We start from the raw sequence: 17,060 nt of genomic DNA on the forward strand, positions 1-17,060 counted from the left end.
TCCCTGGGGATGCGGAGGTGCTGGTCCCTGGGGATGCGGAGGTGCTGGTCCCTGGGGATGCGGAGGTGCTGATCCCTGGGGATGTGGAGGTGCTGATCCCTGGGGTCTGGAGGTGCTGATCCCTGGGGATGCGGAGGTGCTGATCCCTGGGGTCTGGAGGTGCTGAGCCCCGGTGTGGGGACTCGGTTGTGGGGGCATGAGTTGAGGTGTGTGAGCACCTTCACTTGTGGAGGCTCAGGATGCCCTTTGCTTCCTCACCCTGTGCTCTTGGGCTTCAGCTTTTTAATGCTTAATTCTTTGGAAGACCTCTCCAGGTGTGAAGGGTTTTTCAGACCAGCCCTACTGGGAAGGGAGGGGAGTCTGTGGCAGCCCCCGTGCCCTGGGTTCTAGGGGGGAGCTGCAAAGGTGGCTCATTGGAATGTCCACAGATGCTGTGCTTTGAGTACTTGGGAATTGGAATGAAGGTGGTGTAGGACATGTTCAAGGACACGTGTGGAATTTAGCAAGTCCCTGTGTGAATGGAAAAGTGCATCCTTTAAGAGTATCATGCAGCAAGATATTGTTTCTTGAAGGCATTCCAAAATTCAAATCATGTGTTCAGTTTTGAGCTCCTCATGACAAGAAAGACAGGAGGGGCTGGAGCATGTCCAGGAAAGGGGATAGAGCTGAGGAAGGGGCCAGGGCCCCAGGAGCAGCTGAGGGAGCTGGGAAAGGGACTCAGCCTGGAGAAAAGGAGGCTCAGGGGGACCTTGTGGCTCTGCACAACTCCCTGACAGGAGGGGGCAGCCGGGGGGGGGGTCGGGCTCTGCTCGCAGGGAACAGGGACAGGAGGAGAGAGAACGGCATCAAGTTGAGCCACGGGAGGTTCAGGTTGGACACTGGGAGAGTTCCTTCACTGAAGGGGCTGTCCATGCCTGGGAGAGCTGCCCAGGGCAGTGGTGGAGTTCCCATGCCTGGAGGAATTTGAAAGCTGTGTGGATGTGGCCCTTGGGAACATGGGTCAGTGGTGGCCTTGGGGGAATGGTTGGACTCGATGACCTTACAGGGATTTTTCAGTCCAAACGATTCTAAAGGATCTTTGTGAGACTTGTTCTCCTGTACCCATTGCAATGTATGTACCTTTTTTCACTTTATGCATTGTGTGTTTTGTAGGTTGGAACTACAACACCTCACTTAAACCTGGAGCCATGGGTAGAACTTACCTTGTCGAGGAAGGTATTGGGCAGTACCTGACAGAGCTCAGCACAAAGGTGAAGCCATATGTCACTGGCCTGTTGATAGGGCAGGTAAGTGTGGCATTGTCCTTCCATTCATTCCTGTGAATTGGGGAAGCCCCTGTTCACCAGTTTCAAGGTGTGTTTGCTTCTGCTGATGTTTTGGCAAGTGTTCCCCACAACGGGACTATGTCATTCGGGCTGTGCGAACCCCTCCGAAGGAGCAGCAGCAGGAGGAGAGCGTGGGCCCTCCCAAGCTGGCATCCCTGGATGAGGAGTGGATCACCACACACGCCAGTCAGGTGAGAGCTCACCCTGGGAGGTGACAGAGGGGTGGGAGGAACAAGAGGGAAATAAGACGGACCCAAAGTATCTCAGCACTTGTGTCATGTCAAGCCCTTTTCTCCAAGTGAGAGAGCCTTCCTAACCACGCTGGGCACAGATGTTTAAAACCAGAAATCCCCGTATTGTTTTCAGGTTTTTTGATGAAAGGACACTTGATGTTGCTGAAGGGAGAACACTTGCAGGATGTACTCCTGCATGCAGAGAGTCCTATAAGTGAAAACCAGTCTCCCTTCGTTAATTTCTGCTCTTGGTGCGGACTTGTCTCACCAGTGGTTTTTGATATCTCAAGTTACATGGTTGTTAGATTGCCAATTCCTATTAATAAATGTTCATTTTCATTTCCAAGGTGTCCAGAATGCTCCCTGGAGGGTTGCTGGTTCTTGGTGTGTTTATGGTTGCAACTCCAGAGCTGGCAAAAGACGGTCAAAACGCTTTGCGCAAGGTGAGCGGAGTTCCTACTGGAAGGACAGCAGCATCTTCAGCTGTGTGTCTGAGGAATTTCTTGTCATTGACTTGACTAAAATACAGTTGTTTTGTTGCTTTATTTCACAAATGTTGTGCTTTGATGTGTGGGTTTGAGACTGAAACCTCAGAAATCTCTGTCCTGTGGGACACTATTTGTTAACCTCCTGTTTGTTACTGCAGTAGTAAATCTGAATTTCTATTTACTGTGTTTATCTGTATTTACTGAATGTGGACAGTCTGGCTTAGGAAAGCATCCTGAAGGTTTATATTAAATCCTTGTGGCACAGGTGCTAGTGATGTTAACCTGTTAGCTTTCCTTGTCTGAATGAATCACTCATTTTAGAGGTGTTTACAGTAGTGAAAGATCTATAATTCTGATTTCTTTAAAAGAAACATCTTGTCTAGTACTTGTGCATTTGACTCAGGAGTGTGGGATTAAATTTAAAACATACTCAGAACTATCCGATAGACTTAAAATGCATTTTTGTTACATTATTGGGGTATCTACTGCCATATTTAGTTTCTGTTGTGAAGATGTATGTTCATTTTATCATTTTTCTAACATAATCATGGTGAGTGATTTAAGCATGAGCAGGTTTGGCACCCTGAGATCCAACAGTCAATTTTGGCAGTTCAGTGTAATTGCATCTCAGTTGTGCTTAATGAAACTGGCAGCTGGCTGAAAAAGGTGTCCAGGTGATCAGTGATTACTGAATTAAAAACTGGGTTTGTTTTTTGTTTATATAATTAGTAGCTATTTTGCACAGCTTTCCTGACCCAGCTGATAGGCATAAAACTGTAATATGTCTGTGGGGGCAAAAGCATATGGGTTGGAGATACGAGTGTGTGCTGCTTGCTTTGGTTTATAAGGGAGCTAAGTTAAGATTTCACAGGCCTCTTTCACTTTGGGGAAAGTGCCTCTGACTCTCTCTTGAATGTTCTTTTAACGTGACGTTTTGGTGATGTGTAAGCTGTGTTTCCTTCTTATGCATAATTTTCATATCACTTGGACTTAAAACTTTAGTACAAGACTGTTCTCCAGGAATTATAGTGCATATTTTTGTGGGAAAAATCCATAATATTTTTTTGGTCTCTAGCTAATCTTCTCAGTGGAAAAGTCCTTGAGTAAAAGAAGGCTTTGGAAACTTGCTGAGGAGGAGGTCTCAGACAGAGCAGCTCTTCAAATCTGTTCTGCTACAAAAAAGTATCCTTTATGAGCAAGGTTTATTGACTGAGGCTGCTACCCCAACCTCTTTTATCCAGTTATTGCTGAATAAATGAGAATTAGGGAGGAGGAGACTGTTTAAGTTCAGCTAGACATGGCTAAGTTGAAATAATGAAGTTTTCCGATTAGCCATGGTTAAGACTATTGACCCTCTTGTCCTTGCAAAATTTCCATCATTTCTTATGAGGTCTGTCTGTGTGATGGCATCAAATGACACCTTTCCCAGTCAGTCTTGATTTGCATAAATTGGAAAAAACCCATCTAAATTACTGTTTGGCTTCTTGAATTGCTGTTACCAACGGTGCTTCCATGGAGTGGGGGAGCAGCAGGCCTGTGGGATCACTACTAGAGCTGCAGCACAATGCAGGAGCTGTTGGTAATGACATAATACAAGGAGAGAAAGCAAGGATTTTTCTCTGAGAGGAGAGAGAGATGAGGACAAATTGCAGATTGGTGCCTTGCTGCTTCTCCTGTCAATACATGTTGATCTTAATTTGTTTGTAAGAGATGCACAGCATCACTGGGGTAGCTGGAGATTACGGGAAAATGTTTTCCCACCTCTTTTTACACTGATGAAAGGTGAGAGCTTGCTCCAGAGCATAAATTAGCTCAGCAAGGAAGTTTAGTAGAGGGCAAAGTTAATTGGGAATTGTTCTTAGTTGTTCCCTTGCTTTTCACTGCATCTTTTTCTTTAAGTAGCACAGAGTAGTTTGCCGAACCTACGATGTGCAAGACCCAAAGGTAAGCTCATCCTGCTGTGCCACACGCAGCTTTTAATGCATGGCAAGTAATGCTAAAACCCAAAAGAGCCTCAGTACAGTGCTTTGGATGGATGCTTTATGGCTTTGTTCTTCCTGCTCTCAGAGTTCAGCTAAACCAGCAGACTGGAAATACCAGAGTGCTCTGACTGCTTCCTGGTTAGCTTTGGGCTGCACAGTAGATGTGAACATCCACATTCCACTTCTTGCTACTTCCCCCAACCACGACCTGGAGAAGAATACCAAGGTAACTCACTGCCTGCACCAGTTCCTACACACCAGTAATGACACTCATTTCTCTGCTGAAAATTAAATAAGAGAGAGAGAGTTGAACAGTGCAGGAGAGGAGTAGGACTAATCAGTGGGGAATGTTTAGCAATTATTCCTCTTTTAGATGTAACTCTTCTGCTGTGCTCAGTGAGAAGTTTCCTTTGTTCAAAATTATGTAATAATTGTCATGAGTATCCCAGGTAACATCTCTGGTGCCTCACCTAGTGAAATGTTACACCCAGTCAGAGTAGGGCTATGGGATGCTTTTGCTATGAGTTGACTTTCAGTGGGTTGCAACTGTCTCTACAACCCCCAAATCCCTGAGGTGGCACTTCTGCAATGCTTGTCTCTTAATTTGTTCTGAAAGTGATCCATTTAAGGTTTACCTTTGGAAAAACATAGGTTATTCAGAGACTTTAAAACTCTCCCAGAGTAACTATTAAAACACATATTGCTATAATTTTCAGCATGTTACTGTCCAACCCATTAGTGAAATTCTTTCCTCTTTCTTGTGATTTTTTTTTTGTTTTCACTTATTTTAAAGAATGGGTTAAACCGATGGTCAAAACAGATAGAAGACAGTGTTTTTCTGATCAATGGCCAAGTTAAAGATGAGGATACAGAACTGCTGGAAGGGCAGGTGAGTACCAAACAGCGAGGAATTGAGCTCTAATAGATGTATGGTCGGAACCTCTGTGTGACAAAGTATTGACTGAGATATCTCCTGTGCAGTATTTATTGATCTGATTGGCTGTTCCAGGTAACCAATACACAGAACTGCTCCTGTTCCCAGCTCCATTCCTGGAGATTGCCTCTCCCTCCTCGGGCAGTGTGAATGCAGTAATTATGTGTGAAGTGACTGAAATGTTTCTATTACAGAGCAAGAGTGAGGTGTGAATGTGGGTGATGACATTTCAGAGATCTGTGTCTGTCACCTCGTCTGGCTGATGCATTCATCTCTCCTTTTAGTTTTGTAGTTCTATTCTTGTGGCTGGTTTCTAAGTGCTATTTTTCTCTCTTAAAGTCTATAAACTAGGGTACACTCTATGCCATAGTGAGGAGACTGCCTCAGGGACTTTTCCTTTCCTGTTTCATGACGCAAAGAATTTTTTTTTCCCCTCAGAAAAAGCTAAGAGGAAATACTCAGCCCAGCACACAGTTTTCTGATGTCAAGGTTCTGACACAGCTGGTAAGTTTTTAGTGGTTTGCAAAGTATAAGCTTGCCTTTATATTATAAAATAGAGTAAAAGATAAAATACCAAGGTTCTGAATTATTGTCTAGAAATCCTTCTCACTTATTCCTAAGACTTTTTTTTTTCTACCCACATATTGAATGTGGAACTGATTGTTGACAGATCTGCATATTTTGTGCCTTTAGAAATTCTTGTGTTGTCCATGAATTCCATAGTATAGCTGAAATACTGGAAAACAGGTTATGGAAAAGAAGGCCTGTGACTAATTCCTTTGGTAGTAGGATACCTGTAGATACCTGTGCACATTGATTTCAAGTGACTTTGCATCTGAAGTTCAGAGTCACCCCCACAGTTCAGTTGACAGCTTGCCCTGACTAACTTGGACGTTCACTTGGATGCTTTTGTCAGAAGCTCAGCTGCCAGCTCTGGATTAAGGCACAGATCCTGTGAGCTGAATCGTCATCTGGAACTGCTGGATCTATGTCAGGAGTTTCCTCTCTACCAGACCTGTGAAGAACCATGAATTTGGTGCCCCAGTCTAGGTCCTGAAGTCCAAATGTGTCCAGGCATTGTTTCATAGCCTTCTATGTTTTGTCAGGTAGTTCCTGGTTTCTCAAAGTTGTGTTCAGTAAAACTAGAAATGTATCCAGTGCCATTTTAAAGACTCCATGAGTATCTCAGCTTTTATTACTATGTTGTTACTGTCTATTGTACTGAGGTTAATTGCTGCAGGGAGAGGAAAACTTTTTTGGCAGAAGTGGTTTGTGCAGTTGGTGTGGAAGTTGTGCATCTCCCTGTTTCCAGGTGTTGTCCTGGAGTGTTTCATGCCACACTCATTGTTGTGGTATTTAGGGAGAGCATTTCTAGGCAACTGTTTGATGCAGCTCTCAGTGTGACCACGTGTATAATTTAGTACTGACTGATGGGATGACTCCCAGCACACCCTGGGTTACACTGATTATAGTAAACATGAAAGCTTCATTGTTTAAAAAATGTCTGAGAAGGATTTATCAGTTGCAATACTGTTATTTGCCACAAGCCTGGAAAGTTTTAAAATCTCACAGACACAAGTGTTTGAAACACCTGGAGAGATAAATGCATTTTCCATGATGGAGAAGAGATTCTCAGTCTTACCTAACCGAACGAATAACTAAAATAAGATTAGTTATACGTGCTGAGGGAAGCAGGTTGTGTGTAAACACCTGCTGTTAATTTGTTGGTTCTGCTTTTAGTGACTCTGCTGCAAGTGCCTGGGCCTGAGATAAAAGTGGCTGTGTTTGTTCCTCAGTGCCAGGGCGCGAGCGCCAGGTCCACGGCGACGGTGCAGGTGTGCAGCGGCTCCATCAACCTCCGGGGAGCTGTCAAGTGCAGGGCCTATGTCCATAACAACAAGCCCAAGGTTAAAGAAGCCATTCAGGTACTGAGCAGGGTCTTAGTCCATCAGAAGCATTCTTCCGAAATACACGGGACTTGCCATACTGGTTTTTCTTTGCCAGAATGGTCTAAACTGGGATGAAAATGTTGGACAGGGGGCTTATTTTAGAAACCATCCATGTGGGGTCAGTTAGTTTTTCTCTTCTAGACAATATGTGTGCTGTGGGTAAGGCAGGGCTCTGGGGAATCTTTGCACAAACTGTCAAAGGGATTAAGCTTTGAAGAATTCTCTTAAAATTAAGAAAAAGTTGCAGACTATATTTTTATATTTGTAGAGGTAAGATTGAGATTTACTTGCTGAATGATTTATTTTTTTGCCCTTACTGAGTCAATGCATTGTGATTATTTTTTTTTGGTTTTACTGATAAATAGCTAGATTATGTCGGTTCTTATCCTAACAATCCTAAAACTTTCCTCAGCTTTTCATTTTTGTTTTGTGGTTTTCCTCCTCGATGCCAATTCTTTTGCTGTTAGCTTCTATTTATTTATAAATTATTATTTATTAATTTGAAAATTCACACTAGTTTTTATTTTCTGGGAAAAAACTGTTCTTTCATCATGGGTTAAACATATGGGGCTTCTTTGGTTATTCCTTCCTGGTTAAAAGCTTTGCAAATGGCTTTGATATTTCTGATGATTTCATTGTGTCCTTGCAGGCTTTGAAAAGAGACATAATAAACACATTGAGTGACCGGTGTGAAATACTGTTTGAAGATCTGATTTTAAATGAAGGACCTCAGAAAAAAAGTAAGAAATTAAAAAAAAAATAAATCACCAGCTTCTATTTGCAGTGAATTTTGGTGGTTGTAGAAAATTCTGCTACAGTGAAGTTCCAGTCTGGTTAGAGCAGAGTAAAAAGTGAAAGGTATAATTGCTGCTTGTCAACCTTGACTTAAATCTGGAAATTTTTTGTCAAGTTTGTGTCCTTTGGCATCACAGCTTTCACACCATGTTTGTGTTCAGTTCCTGTGACCACAAAATGCAATTCCAGCTTCTTCCTCACTCATCAGAAATTTTGTGATTTTTTAAAAACTTCTGTAGTTGAAATTCTTGTCTCTGAAGTTCCAGCTGTACCTTGCACTCTTTACATTTTTATTTTTATTCTTTAAATCCATCTATAGTGTTCCTATTAATATTGAAGTCTGTTAAAACTTGGTAGAGACCAGATCTCTGAGCTCGTGCTGGGGACTCTTTAAACTTAATTCAGTGCAGTGGTGTCGTTGTCTTGTTGTGTTTGAACCAAAAAGGAGTTAATTGACAAATCAATGGGAATATCTTCGGTAGGGAGAGCATTTTCCATTGCACGTAGTTCTGAGTCCCCTCTCTAGGTGGCACCCGAACTTCGTGGCTCCGAGTGTGACACCTCTGCAATCCTTTGTGCTGGTGAAATCCTGCTCCTCGGGGAGCTCTTACCTGCAGGCTCTCCCAGAGCCTTCCTGCAAGTCATTCCAAAGAGGAGAAAAGCTCCTCTTAACGTTTTATGGTCTGCTTTGGAACTGCCTTGGGTATTTTTGGAGAGATTAATAATGTAAGGACATCAATCCATATAATAGCAGCCAACTCAACCAGGCATGTCTGAAAGCAGGGTTTTTACAGAGGCCTTGAGCTCTTCTTTGGCAATGGCTTTATCTTAGGCTCAGAGATTATGGCGGAATCTTATCATAACTGTCAAGGCTTTTATTGGGATGGTATTTCTCCCTCTTTCCTTTCAGATTTTGAGAGGGAATATCATGTCTTGCCTCAGAGACTGTTTGTCCCTGTTGCTGGATCCAGTGTGATGCTCAGTGATTATAAGTTCGGTGATGAGGCTGCTGGAGAAATCCAGGAACGTTTTGTGGAGATGTTGGATCAGCCTGTGCAAGCTGAAGAAATCCACATAGCTGAGGACATTAGCACAGGTAAATATCTGAGAACCAGGGCAGACTGGGTCAGAGGCTAGGAAAATGCTGACTAATGGCATAGGGCAGTTTTATCCAGATATGGACATGCCTAAATTCAACTTACTTCACGTCCAACTCTGAGGATTTATAGCAATTCATTACAGCTTGAATATATTGTGGGAAAACATGAAGTTTCTTGCAGTTTGTGTTTCTTGGAACAGACTTCTCTTTCTTCTCTCAGATATTCTGGTTTTTCAGTGCAGCCATGGCTGCAGCCTGTGAATTGCAGTAGAAACATGAAGAGATGGTTAAACAAGGTTTCCGTGTGCTATTCTGCTCATGAATTAGAGGGGATCCTTTGTTGACAAATAAACTCTTAAAAAACACCCTGTGAAGCTTTGTTTTTCACATGAATATATATATATTTACACTTTCAGTAGTTCTTCTTTTTAGTGTTAAGTAGTTTTGAGGAGAGTTAGAATAAGGTGAGTGATTTAGTCAAATCTACAGGTTTTTCACTACAGAATTAAAAACTTCAAAAATTCTACTAGCAAAACATGCATGCAGTCTAATTTGTCTTTCAGGAAGCTTTCATGCTAAACCTGATGTTTTAGAAAACACCAAATACCTTTCTTTATTCTGAGTGTTTTAATTTATGTACCAAATGCAATGCCCAAACCTGAAGATCTGTGGTTCACCCAGAATAAAAACAAAATTGAGAGCGCTTTTCATTTTCTACTGAATGTCTTACAAGTTTATGGTCTGATTATGAGACTGCTATCTTCCCTTTAATGCAGATATTTTGCTATAATCTAGTTACTGGGTTCCTCTTTCTGAATATTTCTGGTTTACATCATTCCCTGTTGGGTTTTTTTCCCTTGCAATGTTGATTTCAATGTAGAAATCAAATATGACATTGAAATGCATCTAATAACATTTCCTGTGGTCTTACGGAAGAGATTTTACTCCCCCTTTTTTTTCCCCCATCAACATGCATATGAGCTGCAGGTTCCAGTTTTATAATTTAAATGAGTAAAAAATCCAACACTAATTCTCAGCTAAGAACTATGAACACTTTAGGATGTTGGTATTTAGGGACATAAACTGGGCAATGTAACCATGACTTGCTGTGCAGGGTGAACTGTGAGTATTCTCCTTGACCTACTTGTTTGCTTGGAGGGGGTTTTGAGTTTCCTAACTTCAGAGCTAACCATTAATTCTTGTCTTTCTAAATGAATCAGCTCCCCCCCAGGCTTTAACTAGACCTGTTAACTATGAACTGACTCATCATCTTGACGAGTAAGAGATGTACAGAAACCTCAAGGAAAACAGGAAAGCCAATAAAAATCTCTCTGGTATTACTAGAGTAACTTTAATACTCTTAGAACTAATTACTACTGAGCTTTAAGGAATCTGTGTAGCTTAGAGAAGCAAGTAAGCATTGTTGTAGCAGTGGAGAGAGATGTGGGAGGAGAGAGGTGATGATTCAGTTCAGCTTTATTGCTTGTGTAAGGCTGTGTGAGCTGCAGATAGGAAGGAAACACCTTTCCACTAACAGCAGGGCATTCCCAAAGATTAATGCCAATAATAGGTGTGACATGATGGCCACAAAATGAGCTTGGGTGTTCTTGTACCCAGATGCTTGTAGAGTTAACTGGGGGGGGAAGGGAGGGGGGTTATAGTCCTTTTTTTTTTTTTTTTCTTTAAAGAAAAGCAAATTAAAGTAAGTTTGTATTTTCATTTAAAAAAAAACCCAAACCCACAAATTAAAGTAAGTGTATAGAAGAGGAGAGGGAAAAACATTCAAGGGGATTTTGGTAAAGCCTGGCCTTGTCCTGGTGACCACCATAAAGTTTGTCCATGGAATGGGCTCTGTTAATAGCAGTGATATCAATAATGCTATCAGCACAGCACCGTTCATTCTGATAATTAGTGTTGAGGCATGAGGCATCTGTGGTTTATTAAAATCACAAGTTATTTATACTCTTTCATCACACCAGGAAGGTCATTTTAGAAAGAGTCCTGTTAAATGCATACAAAGTGTTCTGCATTCTAAAAAAACCAAATTAATTATGGAATTTGATTTTTATTGTTGCTTTGGTAGGAAATGTCTGAGTATTGCTGTAAACGTGTTTTTATGTTACAATGGGAGTTTATGGTTTCCCTTGTGCAAAGGCTTTTCCAGTGCATCATATTGACGTGGGAAGCATGTGTTGTTTCTCTAAGCTTAGCTCTAACTTTGTTAATAGTAGTCAATATTCAGTAATAGGTTTGTAGGGAATTTTGTCATCAGCGTTTCTGTTTGTGTCACAGTTCCTGTGGTCTGAGGCCCCTACCTCGAATTAACTGGAAATGCTTTTCATACCGAGGTTCTGGGGAAAGTTTGCTGATAAAAAGAATTCTCTAAAATTCAAGAACACAAGCAGGCTTTTGAAATAATTTGGGGTTTTGTTGCTCTTTAAAATATGCACTTTAGAAGAAGAGGATCTAATCAGTATAGGCAAAAGATTTATTTCTTAAGCAGCTTTTAGTCAAAATGGGAAATTTTGAGGTCAGTTTTATGTGTTTACTGAACTTGGGCTCTCCTGGTGTCTCCTGCAGCTTTAATCTCTTGACTCCTTGTACACCTCACCAGTGGGGGCACCACGGGGTCATGCTTTAAAATTGCTATATGGAAAATGGAAAGTAAACCCTGAGCTATTTATGAGTGAAAGCCTTAAATAGCTCTAACACTGTGATTTCAAGGTATTTAGTGCTCTAATACAGGCAACTGAAAGCTCTGCATTTCTGATTGGCTTTACTAAATCCCTGCTCCTCCTCAGTGCAGGGGGTGGGCTGTTAAATACCCTGAGTGGATAGACAGAAATAAGACTTCAGCAGTGGTAATCACTTCCCCATCTTGGTTAGGAAACTGAAGAATTAAGGATTCATATAATTGGTACTAGAAAACATCTGCTATGAAAACTCTTTAGTGCTACAGCTGCTTCACATGCAAATCTTCCAGAATGTGATGCCATAAAGGCCTGTGGTAACCAAATAGCTCAAGGGTGGTTCTTTTTTCTTTTTCCCTTTTTACTTTTTTCCCGCCTGAACAAGCGAGGAATGTGCGGCTGCCTTGATGTGCAGCTTCAAAAGGTCCTGTCAGCACAGGGAGGCACCAAGAAACCTCAAGTTAGAGGGCACAGACCATCCTACCTGCTCATCAAATGTACAGCAGAAAGGAACCTGCTGGAGCTAGACTTCAGAGGTGGCTCAAGAAATGCAGTCAGATTATCCCAAAGTGGGATTTTTTAAGAAATTCAAAACTCTGGACAGAACTTCTCTTACTGTACTAGTTAAGATACTTACTGAAAACCTATATTGCAGCAATTAATAATGCCTCTACTCTAGCTGAAGACTTCTACTCACATTTTAGGCAGCTGAGGGAGTGTTTTTCTTGGCACAGAGAAAATAATGATTTAGCTATGGCCTCATTGAGGACCAGTGGGATTCAGGGATATTTGATACTTTCTCTTCGAAAAACACACTTTGCACTGAAATGTTATCTTGATTTTATGTGTATGTGCTGCTTGCAGAGAGATCTCCAAGCAATGTTTTGCTTAATATATGCATATGTATAGATGTCTGTATATCTGTGTAACTCACTGTCCTGTTGAGTTTCATATCAGACAGTGATTTCTCTGCTGCAGTACATCCTGTAGCAGTTTGGTGGTTTTAGGAATAAAAAACCTAAAGACAGGTTGTAAAAGCCTAGTTTGGGTGGTTTTGTGTAACAGATGTTGTGCAAGTTTGACTTAAGGAGATTTTGAAGACAATCATCCACATGACTCATGTTAGATGAAACAGCCTTTCTGATCATGTCTAGATTATCCATTTCCACCACAGCTAATGATAGAGAAAGTACTTCATGAATTATTTGTGTATGAATCACACAAAGGATGTGCCCATTACTCAAGTATGTAATTTGTGATTTATTGCTGATGGACAACGCCACTGTGGAAATGGAGATCTGTTTTTATTCAGATCAGTGTCCCATGGCCTTCTAAACCTGATATCTGGTGCTGCTGGGGGTTTCCTTGTTTCCTGAACAGTCTGTTAGGCTTGTTCTCTTATCTGAGCCTGCCCATCTCACTCTTCCCAGACACATCCAGCTCCCACTGCCATGACAAACACTTTCTCTTACCCTTTGCTCGTGCAGAAGGTGCCTGTGGTCGTAGCTACTGAATTGCAAACTTCTGGCAAGTGAAGTCTTAGCAAACTCGTGGAAACGGGAATGCTGCAAATTGAAGGCCATTGGCCCACCACCATCAAGCAGCCTTATCACTGAGGGGTGTATGGCATACTCCATGCTGGCTCTGTGTGACTCAAACAAGTTGGGCTGGAGGACTGGAGGTTAATCCCCTTCTTTGTCTCCTGCCCCTCTAACAGGCTGGATATAGCCAAGGGATTAGGGAGATCTTTGCAAAGGAAATAGATACAGGTTTGAATCCCATCCGCCTGGAAATAGACTTAAGCTCTCTCACATCCTGGCTGGGCAGACTAAGGATTTAGTAATTCTTCCAAAGAGGAATGAGTCCTCCATACCTGCTGTGAAAGGGTATTTTTAGGGGATCTTCAAAAAGAAATTTCTGTGGTTGCGTTTCTGGATGTTGGGTAGGGAAGTGCTGGCGGGCTCATCCTCTCATGGCAGCAGGATTTGCATGTACCCTGAACTTGAGACAGATGGCTCTGAAGGGAACCTTTGATCTTGGAAGGTGCTTACTGATACATTTTGGTGATTCCCTCTCAGGGTAGTCAAATTCTCCCCAGGCTATGCAAAGAGGGTTGGGAGTGTTTCTGTGGAAGCAGGGTGTGGAAAATGAGTTTTGGAAGAGGAACTCCTCCTGAAATGTATTTTGTCTCTTTAGTTTTACCGTTCCAGCCATACAGCATAGTTCGGCGATGTGCTGTTGTACCACTTCTACTGCAATAAACTGGTTTTTTCTACTATAAATACACTTTATAAAGTTGATGGGAAGTTCTTGGCCTTTTGCATTAATTCACTGTAAAACGCAGCTGCTAATTTTTCCCATCTTTCCTTGATTTCCATGCAGTTGATATTTGTCCAGTGACTGACAGCCCGAGTGACACGCAACAGGCACAGCTGACAAAAGCAACGTTGCTGTTGAAGCTCCAACAAAATATGGGTATGTTCCTTCCCAGATGTTTGCTATGGCACTCCAGAACCTGCAGTGGGCCCTTTCAGGACTGTTAACTCCCACAGCATGCTAAGCCACAGAACTCTCCATTGCAACTTCTCCATGGTGCTGTCTCATCCCGCTCTCAGAGATGTGTCTGCACTTAGTACAGCTCTCTGTGCTGTGGGTCTGCTTGTATTGAAATAGTTCCACTTTAGTCAACAAAGCAGTAACTTCTGGTTTCTATTAATTATTAGAATATGGTAACTGGAAGATTAAATAGGAGCAGTAAATATGTGTTTGCTTTGAATGTAAAAATGTTTTCCCTTAAATCATCACTGGGGTGTTTTGGGGTTTTCTGTGTGTCTCCTCAGCTGCATCAGTAATGAGCATGCTAAGAAAAGTAGTTTTTGGGGTAGCTCTTTTTGTTTCTCCTTGTGCTCGTTCCCCCTGACCCACCCTCCCCTCCCTGCCTGCTGCTGCCTGTGCTGCCCTTCCCTCACTGCCTGTGTTCCCTCTGGTTTTAGGGACTGGTTGTGCTGCCCTTCCCTCACTGCCTGTGTTCCCTCTGGATTTAGGGACTGGTTGTGCTGCCCTTCCCTCACTGCCTGTGTTCCCTCTGGATTTAGGGCTGGTTGTGGCAGCCGCTGTTGCAGTCCTGGCGTCGATCTTCTCCTTCAACTACTTCAGTGATTGATCTCCAGTGATTAAACTCCAGCCACCACAGCTCCTAGGAAGTGTTGGCCACTCACAAGATGGAAACAGCTGGGGTTAATATGTTAGTAATTAAGAATTGTTGCCTAAATCTCACCAGGTAGATGTGCAATATAAACTGTAGGTTCAGTTACCTTGTTCCATCATGCACTTCCTAGATCAAGTAGAATTATGCACTTACAGAATCAAGTAGAGGGTGAATCAGGTTTACAAGAAACTGACCCTGTTGCTCTGTATAAATGAATGATAATATTATTTTCTAGAGAGATCCCTTAAACAAACATAGAACCTTCATTTTCTTCCTCCTGGTTCCTTTAATGCAAATGCTGCTCCTGGTGTTTCTCAGGGTATTGGTAAAACCTGCATAATGACCTGGTATGACAATTCCTGCTTTAAGGGTTCCTTTGCTAAGAGAAATCTTATTTTATTACAGTTAATTGGGGGAATATTAGTTTTAGTGAAGCCAGCATTTCACCATATGTGTTGTTTTAGATAATACTGGCTAACTAGCATAAAATGCAAATGAATAGTTTCTAGAAGTTTTAAGACTAGACCAAGACAGCCTGTAAATAGCTTGGTTCAGGACTGGAGAACTCAGAAATCAATGAAATGCATAGCATTGCTGAGCTGTGTGTATGCTGCTGGCTTTTATTCAGTGCCTCCTGATGAGGATTTCTCTGTCCAGCTCCAATACAATCATTGTTATCTTGGAATTTTAACTATTTCAGCAACAGTTACACCTAGGCAGGTCTTGTGGGTTATCTTGTAGATACAGGCAAGTTGTCAAAATTATTGCTAATCAGGATTTTTAGGCTATAAACAGAGAGCTTTCCGTGATGAGAGATCTCCTGGGGATGTTGGCCAGTTGCATGTTTACTTGACATGAGGAAGGTGGAAGGAAGGAATGAATTCTAGTAAGGTTAATAAAGATAACTTGTATATGAAATGTGATGTTTACTTGGATCTGAACTACAACAGAAGAGAATTAAAGGCATTTTAATACCAATGCAAATTTCTTTTTTGTTTGAAGGCAGTAGAACACAAAGCAAAAAATAAACCCTTTGATTCTAAAGCATAATCAAGTATGTACTGGGATACCTTTATTAAAGGCAACTCTGAGAAAGGTGTCTTGACTGCTGTTGCCTCACCTGTGTATTCTGTTTTTACATGTTTGGAAAAAACAGCTGCTTTTAGTATTGTAAGTATATTTTGAAACACAGTGTTGACCTTCTGTGCTCAGCATTGCTCAACTGGGACCTCCTGGAGCAAGGTGAGTGTTGTAATGGAGGCACTGGGTTCAGCTGTGGGTTTTATAATTGCTTTTTATTCTGTGCCAGTGAGTGGAATCAATAGGCAGGAATCAGGAGGTGGGATGACATCCAGGGGAGGCTGAGGGTTATCCAGAAAATGGGAGTAATTTTGTAACATGCTTCAGAATATGGTTGGTTTAAAAATTGCTCTGCTACAGCCTCTGTTAGAGGGAGGAACAGGGGTGTAATTAGGAGAAAGGAGCTGTCTTTTGTCTTTTTTTTTTTTAAGGAGAATAGGGTGTGCTTTTGGAGGTAAAATACAAAATGATTATTCTTTAGTTGCCTGTAACACAAAACTCAGCCACAGAAGTGAGGTACAGCATCTTTGACACCAGAGAAGAAAATTGTCCTGAAACACTCTTCCTATGGTTATTCTTGTTTAGTGCTTGTGGTATCAAAAATAGAGCTTGTTGGAATGTATTATTCCATGGATCCCCTTGCAAAGAACTCTGGTTTTCTTCCCCTCTGCAAGCTTATGCAGTGCTTAGTAAATGATCCTTTTCTTTGTGGTGATGGTCAAATTAATCCTTCAGGTTGTAAGTAACTAAGTATCAAGGATCTGTGGAAGTCTGATTTTCCAATTTGGGCTCTGGTGGAGATTTCAGGTGTGATGTAGGAGACTGTTGACATTTGTGCAATAAGAAATTAATCAACCCTGTCAAAGGAAAAAAGAGTAATTTGACTTGTACCTACAGATTGAGCCTTCCAGTCATCCTGGCATGAGGAAATAGTGGATGTAGAAGAAAGCAGGTTCTTGCTTGTCTAAGAATTACAGGACTAACCAAGAGGGGATTTCGTTGTCCCATCCTTTCTTGTACCATTTTGTGCCATTGATAGCATAAGAAAATGAGGGCTTTAGGATAAATTTAAATGTGTGTGTAAGAGAAAAGGAAAACAACCTTTTAAAAATCTCTTTCCTGACTACTGCATAACTCTAGCTCAGGTTTGATTGTAGGTTTATCCTTTTTCTACCTGTATAATACTCCGAAGCTTTCAGTCTGTCAAAACTCCATTGTGACTGACACTGAGCTTTGTTAACTCATGTCCATGATTGCAGATATATATTTATTTTAGT

General features: G+C 41.7%; 1 protein-coding gene across 4 annotated transcripts in view; it reads left to right on the top strand.

Moving 5' to 3' along the window:
- The window catches only part of ODR4 (odr-4 GPCR localization factor homolog), a 16,222-nt gene extending 414 nt beyond the window's left edge, over positions 1-15,808 (top strand). For all 4 annotated transcript variants that reach the window (XM_042033954.1, XM_042033955.1, XM_042033952.1 and 1 more), the window contains 13 exons: positions 1,153-1,286; positions 1,385-1,516; positions 1,906-2,001; positions 3,122-3,228; positions 3,954-3,990; positions 4,114-4,254; positions 4,822-4,917; positions 5,401-5,466; positions 6,759-6,887; positions 7,561-7,651; positions 8,617-8,802; positions 13,878-13,970; positions 14,591-15,808. In XM_042033954.1, coding sequence (XP_041889888.1) covers positions 1,188-1,286; positions 1,385-1,516; positions 1,906-2,001; positions 3,122-3,228; positions 3,954-3,990; positions 4,114-4,254; positions 4,822-4,917; positions 5,401-5,466; positions 6,759-6,887; positions 7,561-7,651; positions 8,617-8,802; positions 13,878-13,970; positions 14,591-14,658 — 1,341 coding nt within the window. In that variant the 5' untranslated portion in view covers positions 1,153-1,187 and the 3' untranslated portion in view covers positions 14,659-15,808. The remainder of the gene's footprint in view (positions 1-1,152; positions 1,287-1,384; positions 1,517-1,905; positions 2,002-3,121; positions 3,229-3,953; positions 3,991-4,113; positions 4,255-4,821; positions 4,918-5,400; positions 5,467-6,758; positions 6,888-7,560; positions 7,652-8,616; positions 8,803-13,877; positions 13,971-14,590) is intronic.
- Positions 15,809-17,060: the final 1,252 nt, after the last annotated feature.

The sequence above is a fragment of the Corvus kubaryi genome, unplaced genomic scaffold, assembly GCF_017639235.1.
Source record: "Corvus kubaryi isolate FWS band 111438036 unplaced genomic scaffold, C.kubaryi_AGA036_p1.0 37361, whole genome shotgun sequence".
Classification (NCBI taxonomy): Eukaryota; Metazoa; Chordata; class Aves; order Passeriformes; family Corvidae; genus Corvus; species Corvus kubaryi.